The sequence below is a fragment of the Rana temporaria genome, chromosome 4 (assembly GCF_905171775.1).
Source record: "Rana temporaria chromosome 4, aRanTem1.1, whole genome shotgun sequence".
NCBI classification, from domain to species: domain Eukaryota; kingdom Metazoa; phylum Chordata; class Amphibia; order Anura; family Ranidae; genus Rana; species Rana temporaria.
The window spans coordinates 53638647-53658191 of record NC_053492.1 but is presented as its reverse complement, the minus strand read 5'-3'; the positions used below and the strand labels follow the sequence as shown (position 1 = coordinate 53658191).

Here is a 19545-nt window from a genome sequence, read left to right as displayed (position 1 = left end):
GGCTTTTTCCGGCGTATAGTTACCCCTGCTATGTGAGGGGTATCCTATGTTAAGTATGGCCGTCGTTCCCGCGTCGGCGGGAATTTTTTACGTTGTTTGCGTAAGTTGTTCGCGAATACGGCTGGACGTAATTTACGTTCACGTCGAAAGCAATGACGTCCTAGCGATGTCATTTGGAGCAATAGTACATAGTATACTCCCCCTAGCCGCAGAATTTGAATTCCGCCGGGGGATTTACGATACGCCACCGCAAGTTTTGAGGTAAGTGCTTTCTGAATACAGCACTAGCCTCAAAAACTTGCGCCGGCGGATCGTAAATCAGATAGATTACGCGGATCTAAAGATCCGCTAATCTATCTGAATCTACCCCAGTGGCTTTAGATCCTGTATCATCCAAACAAGGGACCTCTTGGATATTAACTAGGGCATTGACCACTGGACTTGGTGCAACCATGGCTTCTGGTCTGATAGGACCTTGGGTTGATGGTCCCGGGGGTCATCACTCAACCCTGGGAGCCCCTAGTTTAACGACGGCCTGTGGGTGTTTTGGATTCAGACCTGCCACAATTCCTGGCTAAAGTGGCCACACTGCCAGCACTTCTGCTCTGGGTCTCTCTGTATCAAATTCTCACATTTGGAGGTGAGGCAACTCTTGCTTGAATGCGGACATTTCTTGCTTCATGGATGCCGAACTCTGGGTGAGTTCTCTGAGGGTCTTCTGCACAGTCGATAGGGAAGATGGGGCCAAAGCTTCCTTCCTCAAAGGTATTGGTTCGTGCCTCTTGCATCTACCACAGTATCATTGAAAGGGAGGGCAGTTTAAGCTTTTATTCATTTCTGCGGGGCTCTCCTGACAGGCCCGTCTTTCATTTCCACCACAAACTGGTTACTTAGTAATCTATATAAACACCACAGGTGAAACAAAAACGTGTCCACCGCCCCCATCTATTGTTGGCAATCGCAGTAAGTGGCATAGGAAGGCTAACACAGATAACAACAAAACCTGGGGAATGCCCAGGGAAAAACCAAGCCTCCTTACCGACCAGCCTGCAGAACAACCAAATTAACCTGTCTAACAGTATGCGTTAAAAACAGGGGTTTTGTCCGCACGCTTTTGCAAATGCATGCGTGAGCCACAGAGCCGCGCCAAGGCAATATTTAAGTTTATTTTGCAAAGCAAATATACAAAAATCAAATACTTTCAACAGGGTACATTCTCTGTACTGCGACGCAGCGCATAAATACACTACATATCAATACAGTTGCAAGCATACAATTAAATTACATTCATTCAACCCATTCTGCGGTATGATGCCTGATGTGTTGCACGGAGTTGTGAAACCCCGAAACATCACATCGTGCATGACGCCGCATTACCCTGAAAACAGTAGTTCAAAAAAGCGTGTCAAGAAATGTCAATGTCAGGGGGAAGGGGAAATCTTCAGACGTCCTCTTCCTCCTTAAAGTCCTTCAAGGTATAGCCAAGGCACCCTGTAATCTGTGGTCCTAACACTAAACAATGAGCATCCCGACAGTGGAGGCACATGCATTCTAATAGATAGATGGGGGCAGGTGGACTGAAGGGGAGCCACCCCTCCTTAAAGGTACAGGAGCACACCAAACACCCAGCATATAGCACAATGGCTGCAAAGGTGTTGGTGCACTGCTGGACCAATATAAACACCACAGGTGAAACAAAAACGTGTCCACCGCCCCATCTATTGTTGGCAATCGCAGTAAACGGCATAGGAAGGCTAACACAGATAACAACAAAACCTGGGGAATGCCCAGCCCAGGAAAAAACCAAGCCTCCTTACCGACCAGCCTGCAGAACAACCAAATTAACCTGTCTAACAGTATGCGTTAAAAACAGGGGTTTTGTCCGCACGCATTTGCAAATGCATGCGTGAGCCACAGAGCCGCGCCAAGGCACCCTGTAATCTATGGTCCTAACACTAAACAATGAGTGTCCCCACAGTGGAGGCACATGCATTCTAATAGATAGATGGGGGCAGGTGGACTGAAGGGGAGCCACCCCTCCTTAAAGGTACAGGAGCAGTTTTTCCCTGGGCATTCCCCAGGTTTTGTTGTTACTTAGTAATCTAGGGTAGTGATGTCAGCACAGCCAAGTACATCCTTTTTTCTAGGCGCTTCCACAGGTTCTGGAGGGCTACCACAAGGTGTGTTAGACTTTCAACTTCTTGCTGCCTGTGAACGAAGAACCTCCGCCTTAGCTCTGAGATTGTCGCATTTTCCCCCCGTAGATTACAAATAACTTTAATGCCTATAAAATTTTCCACTCAGAAAAGTGAAGTAGAAACATGCATATAACACTGTGTGTAAATCTCTCCAACTTCACGATCTTGATCCCGGTTCACCAGGTGGATGGGACGTCATGGCCGGATGTGTTGGGTGGGCATGACGATGCCTTGTGGAGCATGCACTCCTTTTTCAGGCCTTAATACGCCATGTGGGATGAGGTATATATAGGCAAATAGAGAGGTGGTGGCTGGGGAACAACAAAGCCCAGCCACCCCAGTAAATGCCAAACAATAAAAAACATGGTGACATGATTTTAATCATATAAAAACAATAACAGTGCTAATACCCATTACAAACTAAACACTGAGGCCGCATACACACGGTCAGACAAAACCAATGAGAATGGACCGAGGTTCAGTTTCATCGGTCCAAACTGACCGTGTGTATAGCCCATCGGTCTGTTTTCCTTCGATCCAAAATTTTAAAACATGCTTCAAAACTGAACCGATGGACCGCTGCCCGATCGGTCCAAACCGATGGTTAGTACACAAAAGCATCGGTTCAAAACCCGCGCATGCTCAGAATCAAGTCGACGCATTCTTGGAAGCATTGAACTTTGTTTTATTCAGCACGTTGTGTGTTTGACGTCACTGCGTTCTGACCCAATCGGTTTTTGGAACGATGGTGTGTACGCACATCAGACCATCATGCCACTTCAGCGGTGAACCGATGGAAATGGCCCGTCGGACCATTCTCATCGGTTTGGAATGACCGTGTGTATGCGGCCTGAGGCCGCGTACACATGGTCGGTCCAAACCGATGAAAACGGACTGAAGCACCTTTTCATCGGTCCAAACCGATCATGTGTGGGCCCCATCGGTCAGTTATCCTTCGGTTAAAAATTTTAGAACTTGCTTTAAAATTGAACCGATGGACGCCTAACCAATAGGTCAAACCCGATGGTTAGTATGCAAAAGCATCGGTTAAAAACCCACGCATGCTCAGAATCAAGTCGACGCATGCTTGGAAGCATTGAACTTCATTTTTCTCTGCACGTCGTTGTGTTTTACGTCACCGCGTTGGACTCAATCGTTTTTTTAACTGATGGTGTGTAGGCACATCAGGCCATCAGTCAGCTTCGTCGGTTAACCGATGACAACGGTCCTTCGGACCTTTCTAATCGGATGGACCGACCGTGTGTACGCGCGCCTAAGAAGTACTGTATTTATTGGAGTATAACATGTACTTTTTCACCATGAAAATCGGGTGCAAATAGTGTGTGCCTGTTATACACTGATACTTCAATTTTGGTTGCCTTGGAGGGGACAGGGAGGGGGCGGGACGAGCCCTGTCAGATTACATACAGTGAGAATCTCGTGTTTACTCAGTGGCCTCTGTAATAGGAAGTTCTGTCTCCTGAGCTGGCATTGGACCGCTCTTCTGTCTATCATAGGAGGCAGGATTTTGTATTAAACAGGAGATTCTCATTGTATGTATTCTGTTGGTGCCAGTCCCGCCCCCTCCCTGTCCCCTCCGAGGCAGCAGTAATCTGTCGTGACCCTGCATTAATGGCAATGGTGATGGTGAGGCTGCATTGATGGCAATGATGAGACTGCATTAATAGCAACGGCCATCCAGCCTTTATGCTATTGTAAGGATCTGGAATGGGTTTTGGAGGGACCTGCACCATTCTTGTTTTGGTATTTTGCATAGGATTCCTCCTTAAAATACTGTTTTAATAAGACTCATTTAGATCTAGTATGGAATTTGAGGAAGGGCCCAACACTGTTGTTTACTTTCTGTGGGGATTCCTCTTAAAGTGTACAGTATACCAGATCTAAAGGGCCCCATAACCACAAGAACTAAGTAAGAAAGTGTGTATGGACTTTACAGGACCAAAGTAGAAACTTTACCTGGGGATGACACTAATAACTAATTTTCTCAAATTTCTGGCAAGAGCCTGGAGCCCTGGTTGCCTATCGAGATTGCGAAGCTGCTATAAACCAAGCTAAGTGACATTTAATCTATCCTAATTGTAAACAGAACATGCTCATGCTCATTCATAATGTTAGGTAGTGTGTGCATGTGCTGTATGTATATCTGTAATACTTTCTAATTCTTCTATTGTTTTCCAACAATTGTAAGTAAGTTGTATATGTGCAGAATTATTGTTTAGTAAAGCACATTAATATATCACCCACCCAGTTTTATGATTCCTTATTTTACTTCAAAGTGACTTAAAATATACAAAGCAAAACGATCAATACAGCATCAGTACAATTTCAGTATTTTTTTGATGTTGGGAGTAAGTGTGGGGTGCAAGGATGAATGAGCTCCATGAACTGTAAATTAGTCTTAGTATGAACTTTCTTTTCAAAATGTCTAGAAATTGGTAAAATATACTTTACCAATTGAATGGTGGTCCTGTGCAATCCAATCTTTTATTTTTCTAAATGTTTACCCTATGTAAACCAGCTTGCAGGGACACATAAGTTCCTAAATCGCAATAGAAAAATGGCAAATGTAGTGATAGCTTATGTAATGGCAGACATTTCCCTTCTTTAACCATTTAGGGGCACTGTATACATATCAGCAAGGGCATGATCCCATGCATTTAGAACTCATAAAGGTATGTTTGGCATCTAATGTAGGCATCCTATACTTTTGATTTCACAAGGCAATCCATTAGGCAACAATTCCATCGGAAAGCTTGTGGAGGTGCCACTTTCCATATAAAATCTCCTGAATATGGCTCTGACATACACCAGAGTCTTTTAATAATAGAAACAAATCCTACTCAGTGGGTGATGTAGTGAAGAAAATGGTAGATGAAAATGGAATCCTCCGGGCTGACTCTCTGTGATGTATTTTGTTAACCTCACTCTCCAAGGTATGCAATTTCTGTCTGGGTCTACGTCCTGTAGAATTGTGAAGCAAATATTGAAGTAGAGAGATCTCGAGGATATGTAGTTAGACTATGTACACTAGCCACCCCTAAAGGTAACTCTCTTGGCAGCAGAATAACGCTAAACGTGATTTATTTGCATTAAGGAGAGGGATGTTTAACTGCTCCTAAACTCTACTGCTCCTAAACTCTGACAAAAGCCTATAAGTACATGGACACCTAGGCCTTTACTGAGGTGAATTCAGGGGCTTTGGCAAAAAACTCCAAAAGCTCCTAAACTCACGTTTAGAAGCAGAATTGTACACAAGGCAATATTTAAGTTTATTTTGCAAAGCAAATATATAAAAATCAAATACTTTCCACAGGGTACATTCTCTGTACTGCGACGCAGCGCATAAATACACTTTAGTAAAAGGCAATATTTAAGTTTATTTTGCAAAGCAAATATACAAAAATCAAATACTTTTGACAGGGTACATTCTCTGTACTGCGACGCAGCGCATAAATACACTACATATCAATACAGTTGCAAGCATACAATTAAATTACATTCATTCAACCCATTCTGCGGTATGATGCCTGATGTGATGCGTAGAGTTGTGAAACCCCGAAACATCACATCGTGCATGACGCCGCATTACCCTGAAAACAGTAGTTAAAAAAAAACGTGTCAAGAAATGTCAATGTCAGGGGGAAGGGGAAATCTTCAGACGTCCTCTTCCTCCTTAAAGTCAATCAAGGTATAGTCTCTCAGCAGACTGAGGGTCAGTCTGCGACAGTCCTCAATGGACATCCTCTGCCGGTGGTGTACGCGGCGGTTCCTGGCGTACCATAAAGCGTCTTTAAAGCAACACAGCACCCGCCAGGCACTGTCAATGTCCTCCTGTGAATGAGTTCCACAGAAGAGTCCGTTTAACACACCAAAGTGTGTAATAGCAGTCTGTGGTACAAAGTCTTTAAGTTCAGGTTCCAAGGCCGTCAACAGGCCCTGTGCAAAGGGGCACTCCCAGAAAACATGAAAAGCAGTTTCCTCCTGGATGATGCAAAAGGGGCAGTGCCTGTATCTGCACAGGTTTCTGGCATGCAAGAATGTCCTGAGTAGCAATCCCCCTTGGATTGCCATCCATGCCTGATCTTTGTGCCTGTTGGTGAGTCTCTTTGAAGAAACATTCCTCCAGACCACTTTGCAAGTGGCTGAAGGGAGGCCTGGAATCGACTCCAAGATGTCCGATGCTCTGATCAACTTGTAGATAGTTTTGGCTAAGATCAAGTGTAGTATCTGTTCTTATCAGTTTAATATCTGATACGTCCCCTATCTGGGGACCATATATTAAATGGATTTTTAGAACAGGGAGATGGAAGAAGAGCTTGCTCTGTCCACTCCACGCATCGACCTGGTATTGCAGTACCTCCAGGACTTATTTTTGTTTGGTGCACTGCACTTTATGTGTGATAAGTAGGGTGCTGGTCCTCGGGCCTGCCCTGAACGTCTTGGGAGTAGGTGGACATGGCCTTCTGGCTTAGTTCGCCTGCTCTCATGGGGTCTCCCTTCGGGGGAGCCTCACTGTTGGGCTCGTGCTGGCTTCGGCTACATGGGCCTTGATGGGTTCATGTGGCTTCGGCTGCATGGACCACTGACACCTCAGTCCCTGTCAGGAGCCTTGCACCCCGGGGGATCAGGGTTGGGCCCTTTTCGGAGGGCCGATTGACGTATGCACCCGTCACAGGTTTTTGTTGCACCTCCTTATGTGTGTGCACTTTTTCCCTGCACCGGGTGAAGTTTTTGGGTTGTGTTTTGCACGCCACAGGCTTTTCAATAGAAAAAAAAAAATAGAATTGTACACAAGGCTTTACTCTGAAGTTATGTTGTGTACTTTTCTCCATGGAGGAATCAACCCTTCTGCTTCATTGCAATGCCAACCTTGGTCTGAAACTTATGGAGATATTCTATGGAGTGATGGTGTCCTATACCAGCTGAGGAAATATTGTGTAATTGTTTTCTTCTGTTGTTATGTTCAAAGATCCTTTATGTATAGTAGTACAGATTGTTTCCCAATCCTTGTTCTGGCAAGGAACTTTCTAAGTCGGTTTCACATTTGTCTGTGTATTGTAAGGGAGTTTTCAGTGAAGTATTAAGAATAATGAAATAAATATTCAATATTAGTCTTTGTGGTGAGCAGCTAAAAAAGGCGAGAGTGATCTGCTGCATACTGATCTGATCTTTGGATGCTTTATGAAATGCTGTATTTGAAAATAAGACCACATGGGGAATTGTGTTTGGGTGTCTGGGTGAGCAAGTTCGGATTATGAACAGAAAGATCCCCCTCAAAAGAAATGATTAGATCAGGAATGGGCAAACTACGGCCCGCGGGCCGTATACCGCCCGGCGGACCTTTTAATCCGGCCCGCGGAGCAGGGCGGAAAACTGACCGAGTTTTTTTTTTTCACCGCCACCGTGTGTCTGTGTCAGGAGCGGTTCGTCCATAGAGGGCGCCGGAGCGCCGCCCCCTCTGGCTCTCGCACAGCCACTAAAATATATAGATTCATGAATTGTATGAATCTATATATTTTCGCTGCTGCGGCCCACTATTCAGCTGGCCGGATGTTGAGCGCCAGCCAGCTGAATAACGGCAGCTGATTGGCTGTGTGGAAGTGCTTATCAGAGCCAGCGGCTCTGGTAGGCTTTCCGAGTACAGCCCCGAGGCTGTAGTCGGCTTCCTGAATGCTTATCCTCGGGGCGTACCGGTGGTGCGTTCCTTGGATAAGACTGACAGGCGTCTCAGCCAGTCAGGTAATCTGATTCTGGTAATCGGTAACCTGATTGGCTGAAGCGTTATCGAGGGCGGGACAAGGGACTGGACGAGGGACATCGAGGGACGGTAGAAGCACGGCTGAGCCCAGAAAGGTAAGTGCCAGGGGGGGGGGGGGTTTACAGGTCACAGTGGCAGCATTTTACTGGGCACAGTGGCGACAATTGCGGGGCACAGTGGCTATAATTGCGGGGCACAGTGGCTACAATTGATGGGCACAGTGGTAACAATTAATGGCACAGTGGTAACAATTGATGGCACAGTGGTGACAATTGATGGGCAAAGTGGTGACAATTGATGGCAAAGTGGTGACAATTGATGGCATAGTGGTGGCAATTGATGGCAAAGTGGTGACAATTGATAGCATGGCACAGTGGTGACAATTGATGGCAAAGTGGCTGTGTTTGATGGCATGGCACAATGACTGCGTTTGATGGCATGGCATAGTGGTGACAAGTGATGGCACAGTGGCTGCGTTTGATGGCATGGCACAGTGACTGTGAGATACTCTGCATTAGATACTTTAGGGAAAGGTTCCTGGTTTTGCTTGTAGGGAGAGAAATATATAGGAGTCAGTCCTGCTTCAGAAATCAAATTACACCAGCACTGCATATGTTACTGTGGTATACTCTGCATTAGATACTTTAGGGAAAGGTTCCTGCTTTTGCTTGTAGGGAGAGAAATATATAGGAGTCAGTGCTGCTTCAGAAATCAAATTACACAAGCACTGCATATGTTACTGTGAGACACTCTGCATTAGATACTTTAGGGAAAGGTTCCTGCTTTTGCTTGTAGGGAGAGAAATATATAGGAGTCAGTCCTGCTTCAGAAATCAAATTACACCAGCACTGCATATGTTACTGTGAGATACTCTGCATTATATAATTTAGGGAAAGGTTACTGCTTTTGCTTGTAGGGAGAGAAATATATAGGAGTCAGTCCTGCTTCAGAAATCAAATTACACCAGCACTGCATATGTTACTGTGAGATACTCTGCATTATATAATTTAGGGAAAGGTTACTGCTTTTGCTTGTAGGGAGAGAAATATATAGGAGTCAGTCCTGCTTCAGAAATCAAATTACACCAGCATTGCATATGTTACTGTGAGATACTCTGCATTAGATACTTTAGGGAAAGGTTCCTGGTTTTGCTTGTAGGGAGAGAAATATATAGGAGTCAGTCCTGCTTCAGAAATCAAATTACACCAGCACTGCATATGTTACTGTGAGATACACCATTTAGATACTTTTATTCTATTGTGCTATTCAAAAAACATACATTTAGGGAAAAAAATAGTTTGCAGTGTTTCCTCCAGTGTTTGCAGTGTTTCCTCCATATCTGTGTGTGTGAGATAAACACTTTGGGCCAGATCCACGTACCCTGGCGCATATTTCCGTCGGGCGTAGCGTATCTAAGATACACTACGCCGCCGTAACTTGCTTTTTTTTGTATCCTCAAAGAATGCGCGCCGTATGTTATGGCGGCGTAGTGTATCTCTGGCGGCGTAAGGGCGCGCAATTCAAATCGATCGGATGGGGGCTTGTTTTATGTAAATACGTTGTGACCCGACGTAAATGACGTTTTTTTTTAACGGCCCATGCATCGTCTGTGGGGGTATCCCAGTGCGCATGCTCGAAATTAAACCGGAACAAGCCAATGCTTACGACGGTGACGTCTTTCTACCCAAATCCCTATTCGCAAACGACGTAAAAAATTCAAAATTCGATGCGGGAACGACGGCCATACTTAACATTGAGTACGCCTCATATAGCAGGGGTATACGCCGGAAAAAGCCGAATGCAAACGACGTAAAAAAATGCTACGGCCGGACGTACGTTCGTGGATCGCCGTATCTAGCTAATTTGCATACTCGATGCGGAATTCGACGGAAACGCTAGCGGCCGGCGGAAAAAGGCACCTACGATCCGAGGGCGTACTAAGACGTACGCCAGTCGGATCGAGCCCAGATGCAGTCGAATCTTGTTTTGTAGATACAAAACAAAGATACGACGCGGGAACTTTGAAATTACGCGGCATATCAATAGATACGCCGACGTAATTCTTCTGTGGATCTGGCCCTTTAGCTACTGTTCTTCTATTGTTATATTCAAAAAACACCCATTTAGTGCAAAAAAAAATTTTTTTCAGTGTTTCCTCCAGTGTTTGCAGTGTTTCCTCCATGTCTGTACGTGTAAGATAAACACTTTAGCTACTGTTCGTCTATTGTTCTATTCAAAAAACACCCATTTAGGGCAAACAAATATATTTTGCAGTGTTTCCTCCAGTGTTTGCAGTGTTTCCTCCATATTTTTTATTTTTATGTATTTTATGTTATTTTAAGTTATTTCCCTATCCACATTTGTTTGCAGAGTACTTGCCATGCTCTTACCAGCATTTTGCAGCCCTCTAGCCCTTTTCATTAGTTTTTTAGAGACATTTTAGTACTGAAAAGTTTGGGTCCCCATTGACTTCAATGGGGTTCGGGTTCGGGGTCAAGTTTGGGTCAAGTCGGGTCCCGAACTCGGACTTTTTTCCGAAGTTCGGCTGAACCCGTCAAACCCGAACATCCAGGTGTCCGCTCAACTCTAAAGAGCACACAAGCAGGAAACTTCAGGCTAACTTGTGACATACTGGCAGCCAAGTTAAAGCTTGGCATAGATGGATTGAAATTTGGCCAGTTTAGCAGGGACCGTCTGAACTTTAATCTGTGTATAACTATCCGTGTTTGACAAAAGCCAATTTTTAGATTGATTTCTAACAAACAAGTTGGAAAACCTTTCTTGATCAGAAGCAGCAAATGATCAGTATATTCAAAAAACAGGAGCAGCTATCAGAATACAATGTCCTGGTGGGGTGGGGGGGTTGGGGGTTGGGGGTCAGCATTAACCCACCTTGTTTGTGTGGATAGAGGAATCTGTAATTTGAAACTGAATTCTTTGCATTTCATTTTCAATTTCTTCAACACTTACCCTGTACAAGTGAACTCATCTACATAAGGACGTTCTAATAAATCATAAATTATAACATTAATGGGATAAATTCCCCCTAGCATAATATCTTTGGGTTTTCGAGCCACAACGTGTTTGTTGGAAGGAGAGGAAAATGCAAATCCAAATCCAAGAAGAAAGGGTGATTATGGGAAATATATAGCAAAACATGCTTGCAGTGTGTTCTTAGCGCATACTCTCTGTGCTCTGAAGAATGAAGCCAAGTTGCCTGTCTGCTCACATTTTATAGGACAGTTCTGGAATTTTTCCATAAGGGAGTGTCCCGGAAACAAAATTATTTCATAATTGCAAAGCATAAAAAACAAACTTGTTCCATTAGGGATTTAGGTTAATACATGTCCATCAAGTTCATTCTTTTTTATACTCAATTTTTTTTCAAGAGCAAGGTAAAACAAATCCCCTTTGGCATCTGGAGATAGTGTTGTCTCATGGAGTCAAAAATAATTTTTCGCGACCCTATAAAGAAATATACCAAATTTGGATCACAATATTCCCGGCCTATAATTACTTAGCTAATACATTTGCTGTAAAACAGTTACTCAATCTTTTTTACATTTTTGATAATGAAAAAGCATGCTGATATTGAGATGATTAATGTGCATGTAACCTTTAAAGTCACCCACTGAAATCAAGTGTAGGTTTTTTATTATTAATAGAAGTTTCATGTAGGACAGGGGTGTCCAAGCTTTTTTCAAAGAGGGCCAGATTTAATGAAGGGAACATGCCTGAGGGCTGACCATTTTGCCTGACATTCTTTGAACCATTAAAATGAAATGCAAATTAACTATGTTATGCAAAGTTTATTGCAAACGGCATACTTTTCATTTCGACACATGGGTGACAAATCTAAATAGGTGTTAAATCACTCTGCCTTTCATATCTGATGGCCAGATGAAAACAAAATCCAGGAAGCAAAAATATATGGTCAGGAATATTGTAAAGTATGGTAAATAACGTGCTACAGGGGAAAGAGCACCCCTTGAAATGAGTCACGGGCCAACCAAGCTGCTTATGAAAAGGAGTAAATTTTATTGCACAAAAAAGATTATACAAAATAGCAAAATACTGGGTACCCACCGCTGTGTGCCCACTCTATCACTATAGTGGTAAAGACCAGGGTTGGACTGGCCATCGGGACTACCGGGAGTTTCCCGGTGGGCCGATGGCTCAGTGGGCCAGTTGTCACTCAGGGGCGTCGGGAGGGGGTGGCTAAAGGCCCGAATGGGTCCCCAAAAAGACCGGAGTCGGCCTGAGTGTAAACATCCAGTGATGATTGGTGGGCAAGCGGGGGCATGCGGCCGCAGTGAGAGTGGAGCTGTCAAAACGAAGCACTGATGTCGGGGATGGGCGGGGCCAATATGCGGGGGCACCCCCATCCCCGACATCAGTGCTTAGATTTGACAGCTCCACTCTCACTGGCACTGCAGCAGCAAGCCCGATACCAATGTGCGGCCCCTTTCGTCCAGTACATTTGCAATTTGCAAACACTGCCTGTATACACTCTGACTGACAGTCAGAGTGTATACAGGCAGTGTTTGCTATGTACTGGACGAAAGGGCCCCGCACATCGGTATCGGGTCGTGCGGCTGCAGAGTCTGACTGCTGGCTGGGGAGGAAGGTGGTGGTGGCCGCACTCGTTGTAACTACTGCACGCAGGCTGCAGAGTATTGCTGCTGGAGGGGGTCAGGGCCGGCCGCACTGTCCTCCACGGAGCTTGCACTATCCACCAGGGCTGCCGCCCTGACATGTCAAGCAGCAGCGCTCTCCCCCTGGCATGTCAAGCAGCAGCGCTCTCCCCCTGGCTTGAGCTCTCCGCTCTGACACTGTGACAGAGAGCAGGGGGGGGGGGGCGCGGCTGCCTTGTTCTGAATCTGACTCTGTGACTCACATGTGTCCAGCAATCCCCCTTTACACTGTCCGTTCAGAACAAGGCAGCCCCCCCCTCCCCCTCTGTGTCCACATGACTCCCTCACTTCTCTCTACAGTGTCCAGCAGCACAGCGCCCCCTCCCCCCCCCATGTCTGGAGCGGACATGGATGGTGCATCATGGGATATAGCATGGTACTGGCACCTGGCAGCGGCTCCCGGGTTTGGGGACAGGTGGAGCCTGGAAGAGGCACGAACACAGAGGAAGCAAACAGCAGGTACACTTACACACAGTACAGCAGAGTTGATAATGCGAGCGAGGGACAGGCAGCAATTACAGGGTCACCTGTCATATTGTCAGAAGTTTGCTGAGCCCAAGACCGTCACCTGGTGACACTGATGTGGTGAATAAAAACTGTTGTATATTGTATATGTGATGACAACTTCTTGTGTAACTGCATTTATGAGGATTTAGGTTGAAGATTGTCCTCCTGTTAATCGCTATGTTAATCGTGTCATTTTGGAGTATCCTGATCCCTGAACCCTCCTCATGATCATTGACATGAAATTTTAAAATGTCTATCTGTATTAAAATATCCCCCACCCCACACTGCATTTGATGGGCGCTGGTGACACTGTTTTTGATGGGCGCTGGTGAGCCTGCATTTGATGGGCGCTGGTGAGCCTGCATTTGATGGGCGCTGGTGAGCCTGCATTTGATGGGCGCTGGTGACGCTGCATTTGATGGGCGCTGGTGACGCTGCATTTGATGGGCGCTGGTGAGCCTGCAATTGATGGGTGCTGGTGACGCTGCATTTGATGGGCGCTGGTGAGGATGTATTTGATGGGCACTGGTGACGCTGCATTTGATGGGTGCTGGTGAGGATGTATTTGATGGGCGCTGGTGAGGCTGCATTTGATGGGCGCTGGTGACGCTGCATTTGATGGGCGCTGGTGAGGATGTATTTGATGGGCGCTGGTGACGCTGCATTTGATGGGCGCTAATGAGGCTGTATTTGATGGGCGCTGGTGACGCTGCATTTGATGGGCGCTGGTGAGGCGGTATGTGTAAGGAGGGGGGGGTCAGTGTATGTGTCAGGAGGGGGGGGGGACAGGGTTTGTGTCAGGAGGGGGGTCAGTGTATGTGTCTGTGAGTTTTTTAATATGCAGCAAGGCGGGGGGGGGGGGGTAAATGCACTGCCGCTGGTCATAGTAACTGATGTATTAGACCCCTTTCACACTGAGCCGCCCATAGCGTCGGCGGTAAAACGCCGCTATTTTTACCGCCGATAATTGCGTATAGTTTACTTTTTTTGTGTGTGTGTTTGCAAAAATTAAGTGGGCCGGTCTGGATGAAGTCCAGGGCCAAATTTTTGTCCCAGTCCACCCCTGGTAAAGACCCCCTGCTAGGGAATATATGGGTATATAATGAAGTTGTCAAAGCACTTGAAAATGGTCCCAGAGAAAAGCTTTATGCTATAAACTGATAGCTTTATTGTGAAACTGGTTAGTTATCCTGTATAGAGGGAAACATGTCAGTGCTGTGATATAGTCCAGGTATCCAGTTACCAATATAGGCTATTTCAAGTAGAGCTAGCTCAACCGACATCCACAGAATCAAAAAGCAAGAGGAAGCAAACTGAAAATCAGGACTGGCATATTTACGCATAAAGTTTAGGAATGAAGTGTGGACCTATGGTCCGCTCACCCAACTGAGACTAGCAAGAGTCTGCAAAGCTCAAACAGGTGTCCCAGATGTGCTTAGGGGTCTCCTGTTGATGGAGGGGGACCTCATATTTTAGACTTCAGAAGTCTTCCGTCCGGTATGCTCTATTGCCGCGCAGGCGTCTAGGGCGCTTCACTAAAACTTCTGCTAGCCACACTGTGGCATTGTAGCGCCGTTATTTATTAAAACTGATTTAGACCAACTGACATTAACTGAGATTTTACAATGTATTCATCTTAATTGAAAAAAGACTTGCCTGCACACTGCTGTGTGTGGTGAAGAGCCTAAGGATGAACTTGGATGTGTTGTTTGGATATATATATATATCTTTTGTGGCCCCCAGTGAATCCCAGAGTGCTGCTCAGGACTAAGGATGAACTCAGGCATGTTTACAACTCCACATGTCCGAGCCCGCCGGGAAGCTTACAGTGCACAGCGCCAATCACAAGCACTGAGACATTTCCTGATCTCTGCAGCTGTGGACCGGGAAATGTCTCAGTGCCTGTGATTAGCGCTGTCAGCTTCCTGGCGGGCTCGGGCATGTGGAGTTCTGAACATGCCCAAGCTTATCCTTAGTCCTGAGTGGCACTCAGCGATTCATTGGGGGCCACAAAAGATATACAGTATATACCAAATTACCAGTGGGGTTGTATTAAAACAGAACATTGGCCACAATTTTCTCGCGGGACTTTGGACATGCATGATATAGGAGGAAATAGCATTGTGTACCTTAGCGAAATGTCATTGATAAACTCTGAACACATTTATTGGTGCCCAGTGGCACTGTAAAACCACCCCCCACCCCCCATCTTTCATTGTTAACCTCTCCCTCTGTATACAATGCCACATGATGGTCAGTGGCATTTAAAAAATTCTCAACCCTCACTCTTCAATCTTTTGTTTGTCTTCTGCAGCCTTAAACTCTCTTTCTCCCCTATGTTCCGTAGTGAGTGGAAGGAGTAGGGTTATCAATATAAACAGTACTACTGTACATTGTGTACGTTAGAGATCTCTGTGATCAGTCATTATAGCTATCGCACATCACAGAGCCTTTCCATTTGATTCTGTGCCTTTGGCCGATGCTCTCCATTAACAAATGACAGTGTAAGCATCAGCATTGTGAAAATAAAAAGATATACATCCAACTGCCATACAAAGAGCCCTACAACAGCAAGAAATAAGGTTAAAAATGCTACCTGAGAAACTAAGATAAAGAGGTAAGACCTGATGTCACCGGCAGCTAAGCTAAAGCTAGACATAGATGGATTGAAATTTGGCCAGTTCAGCAGGGTACGTCTGAACTTCAGTCTGTGTGTGGCCACTCCTATTTGACAAAAGAAAATTTTTAGATTGACTTCTATCAAACAAACAAGTTGGAAATCCTTTATTGATCAGGAGCTTCAGCCAATTGGCTGTAACCACTGATCAGTGTATTCTGGCAACAGCAGGAGCAGTTATCAGAATACAATGTTCAGGCAGGGGGAGATGCTCCATCCACCTTGTTCATGAGGATGGAGGAATCTGTAACAAAATATTTCATTCAGCCTGCTGACTAAATAAAAAAAAAGATGGCCCATCAAAGGCCAGCATAAGGGTGCTTAGGAAACAATATATGCAAATTTAAAGCAGAAATAGCCCTTGCAGTATGCTTAGTTCCCTTTCTCCCCAGAGTATTTTAGGAACTTCAACTGCAGAGTATAAGATAAACATTTTGACTGCTATTTAGTCATCTGAGTCCATCAATTGTGTTTCAAATTTAACATTGTAAATTTGCAGGCAACTCTCATCCAAACCTATATGCAATTAACAATTCCTACAGTTGTTGGTAAGCATGGATTAAAACCAATTTCTGTATAATGTTAGAGTAAATAATTATGTTTTACTAATGTTAACGGCAAGTAAAAAAAAAGGGCAAGTAAACAGTTTTCTATGTTAAAAACAAAATTGAAACTGAATTCTTTGCATTTCATTTTCAATTTCTTCAGCACTTACCCTGTACAAGAGAACTCATCTACATAAGGACGTTCTAATAAATTATAAACTCTATCATGAATGGGAAAGATCCCTCCAAGCATAATGTCCCCGGGTTTTCGAACCACAGCGTGTTCGTTGGAACGGCAGGAAAATGCAAATCCAAAGAGAGAAGTAAGGGTGATTATGGGAAATATATAGCAAAACATGTTTGTAGAGTGCTCTTAGATTAGATCCTACTCTTTGTGCTCTGAAGAATGAAGCCATGTTGCCTGTCTGCTCATATATTATAGGAAAGTTCTGGAATTTTTCCATAAGGGAGTGTCCAGGATATAAAATTATTTCATAATTGCAAAGCATAAATACTAAACTTGTTCCCTTAGTGATTTAGGTTAGCACATGTCCATCAAGTTCATTTGTTTATAAACTAAATTTTTTTTAAGAGAAAGGTAAAACAAATCTCCTTGGGTCTCTAGAGGTATGCCGCGTACACATGCTCGGAATTTCTGACAACAAATGTTCGATGGCAGCTTGTTGTTGAAAATTCCGACCGTGTGTAGGCTCCATCAGACATTTGCTGTCGGAAGTTCTGCCAACAAAAATTTGAGAGCTATATCTCAAATTTTCCGACAACAAAATCCGTTCTTGTAAATTCCGAGCGTGTGTAGACAATTCCAACGCACAAAATTTAATTCCACGCATGCTCTGCGTTCGTAATGGCGACAGCACATTCGGCAACTTTTTAATATTCTAACAGAGTAGTAAAGGACTGAAAAGCATGAGGCTGAAAAGCGCGAATCATCTCTCACCAAACTTCTACTCACATGATTAGCAGAAGGAGCCCAAAGGGTGGCACACTTGGTATTGAACTTCCCTTTTATAGTGCCATTGTACATGTTGTACATGACCACATTCTTGGCGATCGGAATTTCCAAAAACATTTGTGCGACCGTGTGTATGCAAGACAAGTTTGAGCTAACATCTGTCGGACAAAAATCCACGGTTTTGTTGTCGGAATGTCCGATCATGTGTATGCGGCAATAGTGTTGTCTCATTGAGTCAAAATAATTCTTTGTGACCCTATAAAGAAATATACCAAATTTGGATCACAATATTCCCAGACTATAAATACTTAGCTAATACGTTTGCTGTAAAAAAGTTACTTTTTTTTTTTTAACATTTTTTTAAATTGAATACAACTGCCTTGCATAGTTGGCCATTTTTGGCTTAACTATTTTTAGGGACATATTTTTTTAAAGCAAATAAGGTGACATTTACCAAATATTCACTGCAGATCGATCAATTACTGTAATTTAAAACACATTTGCAGTGTACACTTGTAATTAGCTAATGCTACATTCATTATTTTAGGACTACACCCATTACTTAGCAGAGACTATTGTTCCGGGAAATATCTGATTGCCCCCTGGAGCAAACTGGACCATGCGTCATAGTGGGGAAGTTGCATTCCTCTGATTCAACTGTGGGTATAGGTATGTGCATATTTAGGTTTTCTGTTTGTTGTATTGTTTCTATTGGTTGAACATGATGGACTTGTGTCTTTTTTAACCTAATTAGCTATGTAACTATGTAACCATGAAGAATCATGTTCTACACTTTAAAATCCTCTTTCATCGATACGCAACTAAACTAGAAGAAATCACCAGTTACATCTGCTATACTGTTTTACAGTTATACTGTAAAATTCTCTTGCATCCATAAACAACTAAGTTCAAAGAAAACACCAGTTATATCTGTGCCAATAAGTAAGTGATCCCTTTTTATCCCAGCAGCTGTAATAAAAATACCTAATAGTATCGAAACTCAGTAATCAGAAATATACAGCAATAGTCCTAAATCTATCAAGTGTTACCTAACTAAGTGCAAATAGCTGTTTCAAATCACATAATTTTCAAAGAGTTCAGTTCCTATTAACTTTGGTGGAGTTTGGAATTACGATTTGAACTTATGAGTGATTTGGCAACTGCCATGTGAATCACATTTTAATAGATTTTTTATTGATAAAAGTTTACAAAGAACTACAAACTGGAACACCAGCATGAAGAAATTGAGCTTTACATAGAGATAGACCGGATGTCATAAAGCCACAGTAGTACCTACATTAGTACATCAGGATATCATTCCAGAACAGAAGCCAAAAAAACACACAAAAGAAAAAGGGAAACCATATGAAGTGGTGCCTGTTCTGTAGCCAATCTTCAGGCACAAAAAGATGTCAAATATTTGTGTAAATTCTGAGTTGGGTATTCTTGGAAGAGCAGCAGAGGTTGCTGATAAGCATGGTCCTAACAGATAAACAACTGAAGGCAGAAAAAGGGGGAAGGGTGAAGCTAGAAAGAAAAAAGGAAAATAGGGAAGGGAGCGAAGTAAAAAAAGAAAAAGGTGTTGGTGGGCAAGTTTAGGCTTGGGAGCAATGAGGGGGAGGGGTTAGCTCTTAGCAGAAGTCCACCCACCCTTGCCGCAATCCAGGACCTTCCACAGCACAATCATGAATCGACCCTTGTGCTCTAATAGAAGGATGGTGAAGCTGGTTCTACCACCAGGAATGATATGCAATCATTTACTTGTAAGACTGGTAAGTTATGTTTTTTTTTTTCAATTAGACCAACAGGACCATAAACATGGTTAGCCTGTCCTGTGAGACATGAATTAATTACTCCATCTGTTTCATTTTGTTTATCCTGTAAAACCGTTCCCTCATAGTTGGTATCTGGCTTAAAACAAATAAAAGTACACTCACATGTGTCAGCACTCTCAGCCAAGTGCAGGCTCACAAGCGGAAAACACTGACAAGCGTGTACAGCATCAAGCGGCGATTGCGGGTGACGTCACACGTAACTCCTCCCCCTCGTACGCGTTACGTCCCATGGGCGGGACTTCCTCAGCGTAAGGTAAAGAGATAACGCAGATGTCCCGCTGTCAAAGAAATATATAGCGGAGGCGGTGTCATGGGAACCGCCATAATCAATCAGGCC

The 19545-nt window shown here is 44.0% G+C and overlaps 1 protein-coding gene and 1 pseudogene across 1 annotated transcript in view; one reads left to right on the top strand and one right to left on the bottom strand.

The window, feature by feature from the left end:
* LOC120936223 (G-protein coupled receptor family C group 6 member A-like) overlaps positions 1-16883 on the bottom strand; it is a 55186-nt gene extending 38303 nt beyond the window's left edge. The window contains exon 1 of the mRNA XM_040348417.1: positions 16571-16883. Within this exon, the coding sequence (XP_040204351.1) occupies positions 16571-16758 (188 nt within the window). The 5' untranslated portion in view covers positions 16759-16883. The remainder of the gene's footprint in view (positions 1-16570) is intronic.
* Positions 6407-6609, top strand: LOC120938554 (annotated as a pseudogene).
* Positions 16884-19545: the final 2662 nt, after the last annotated feature.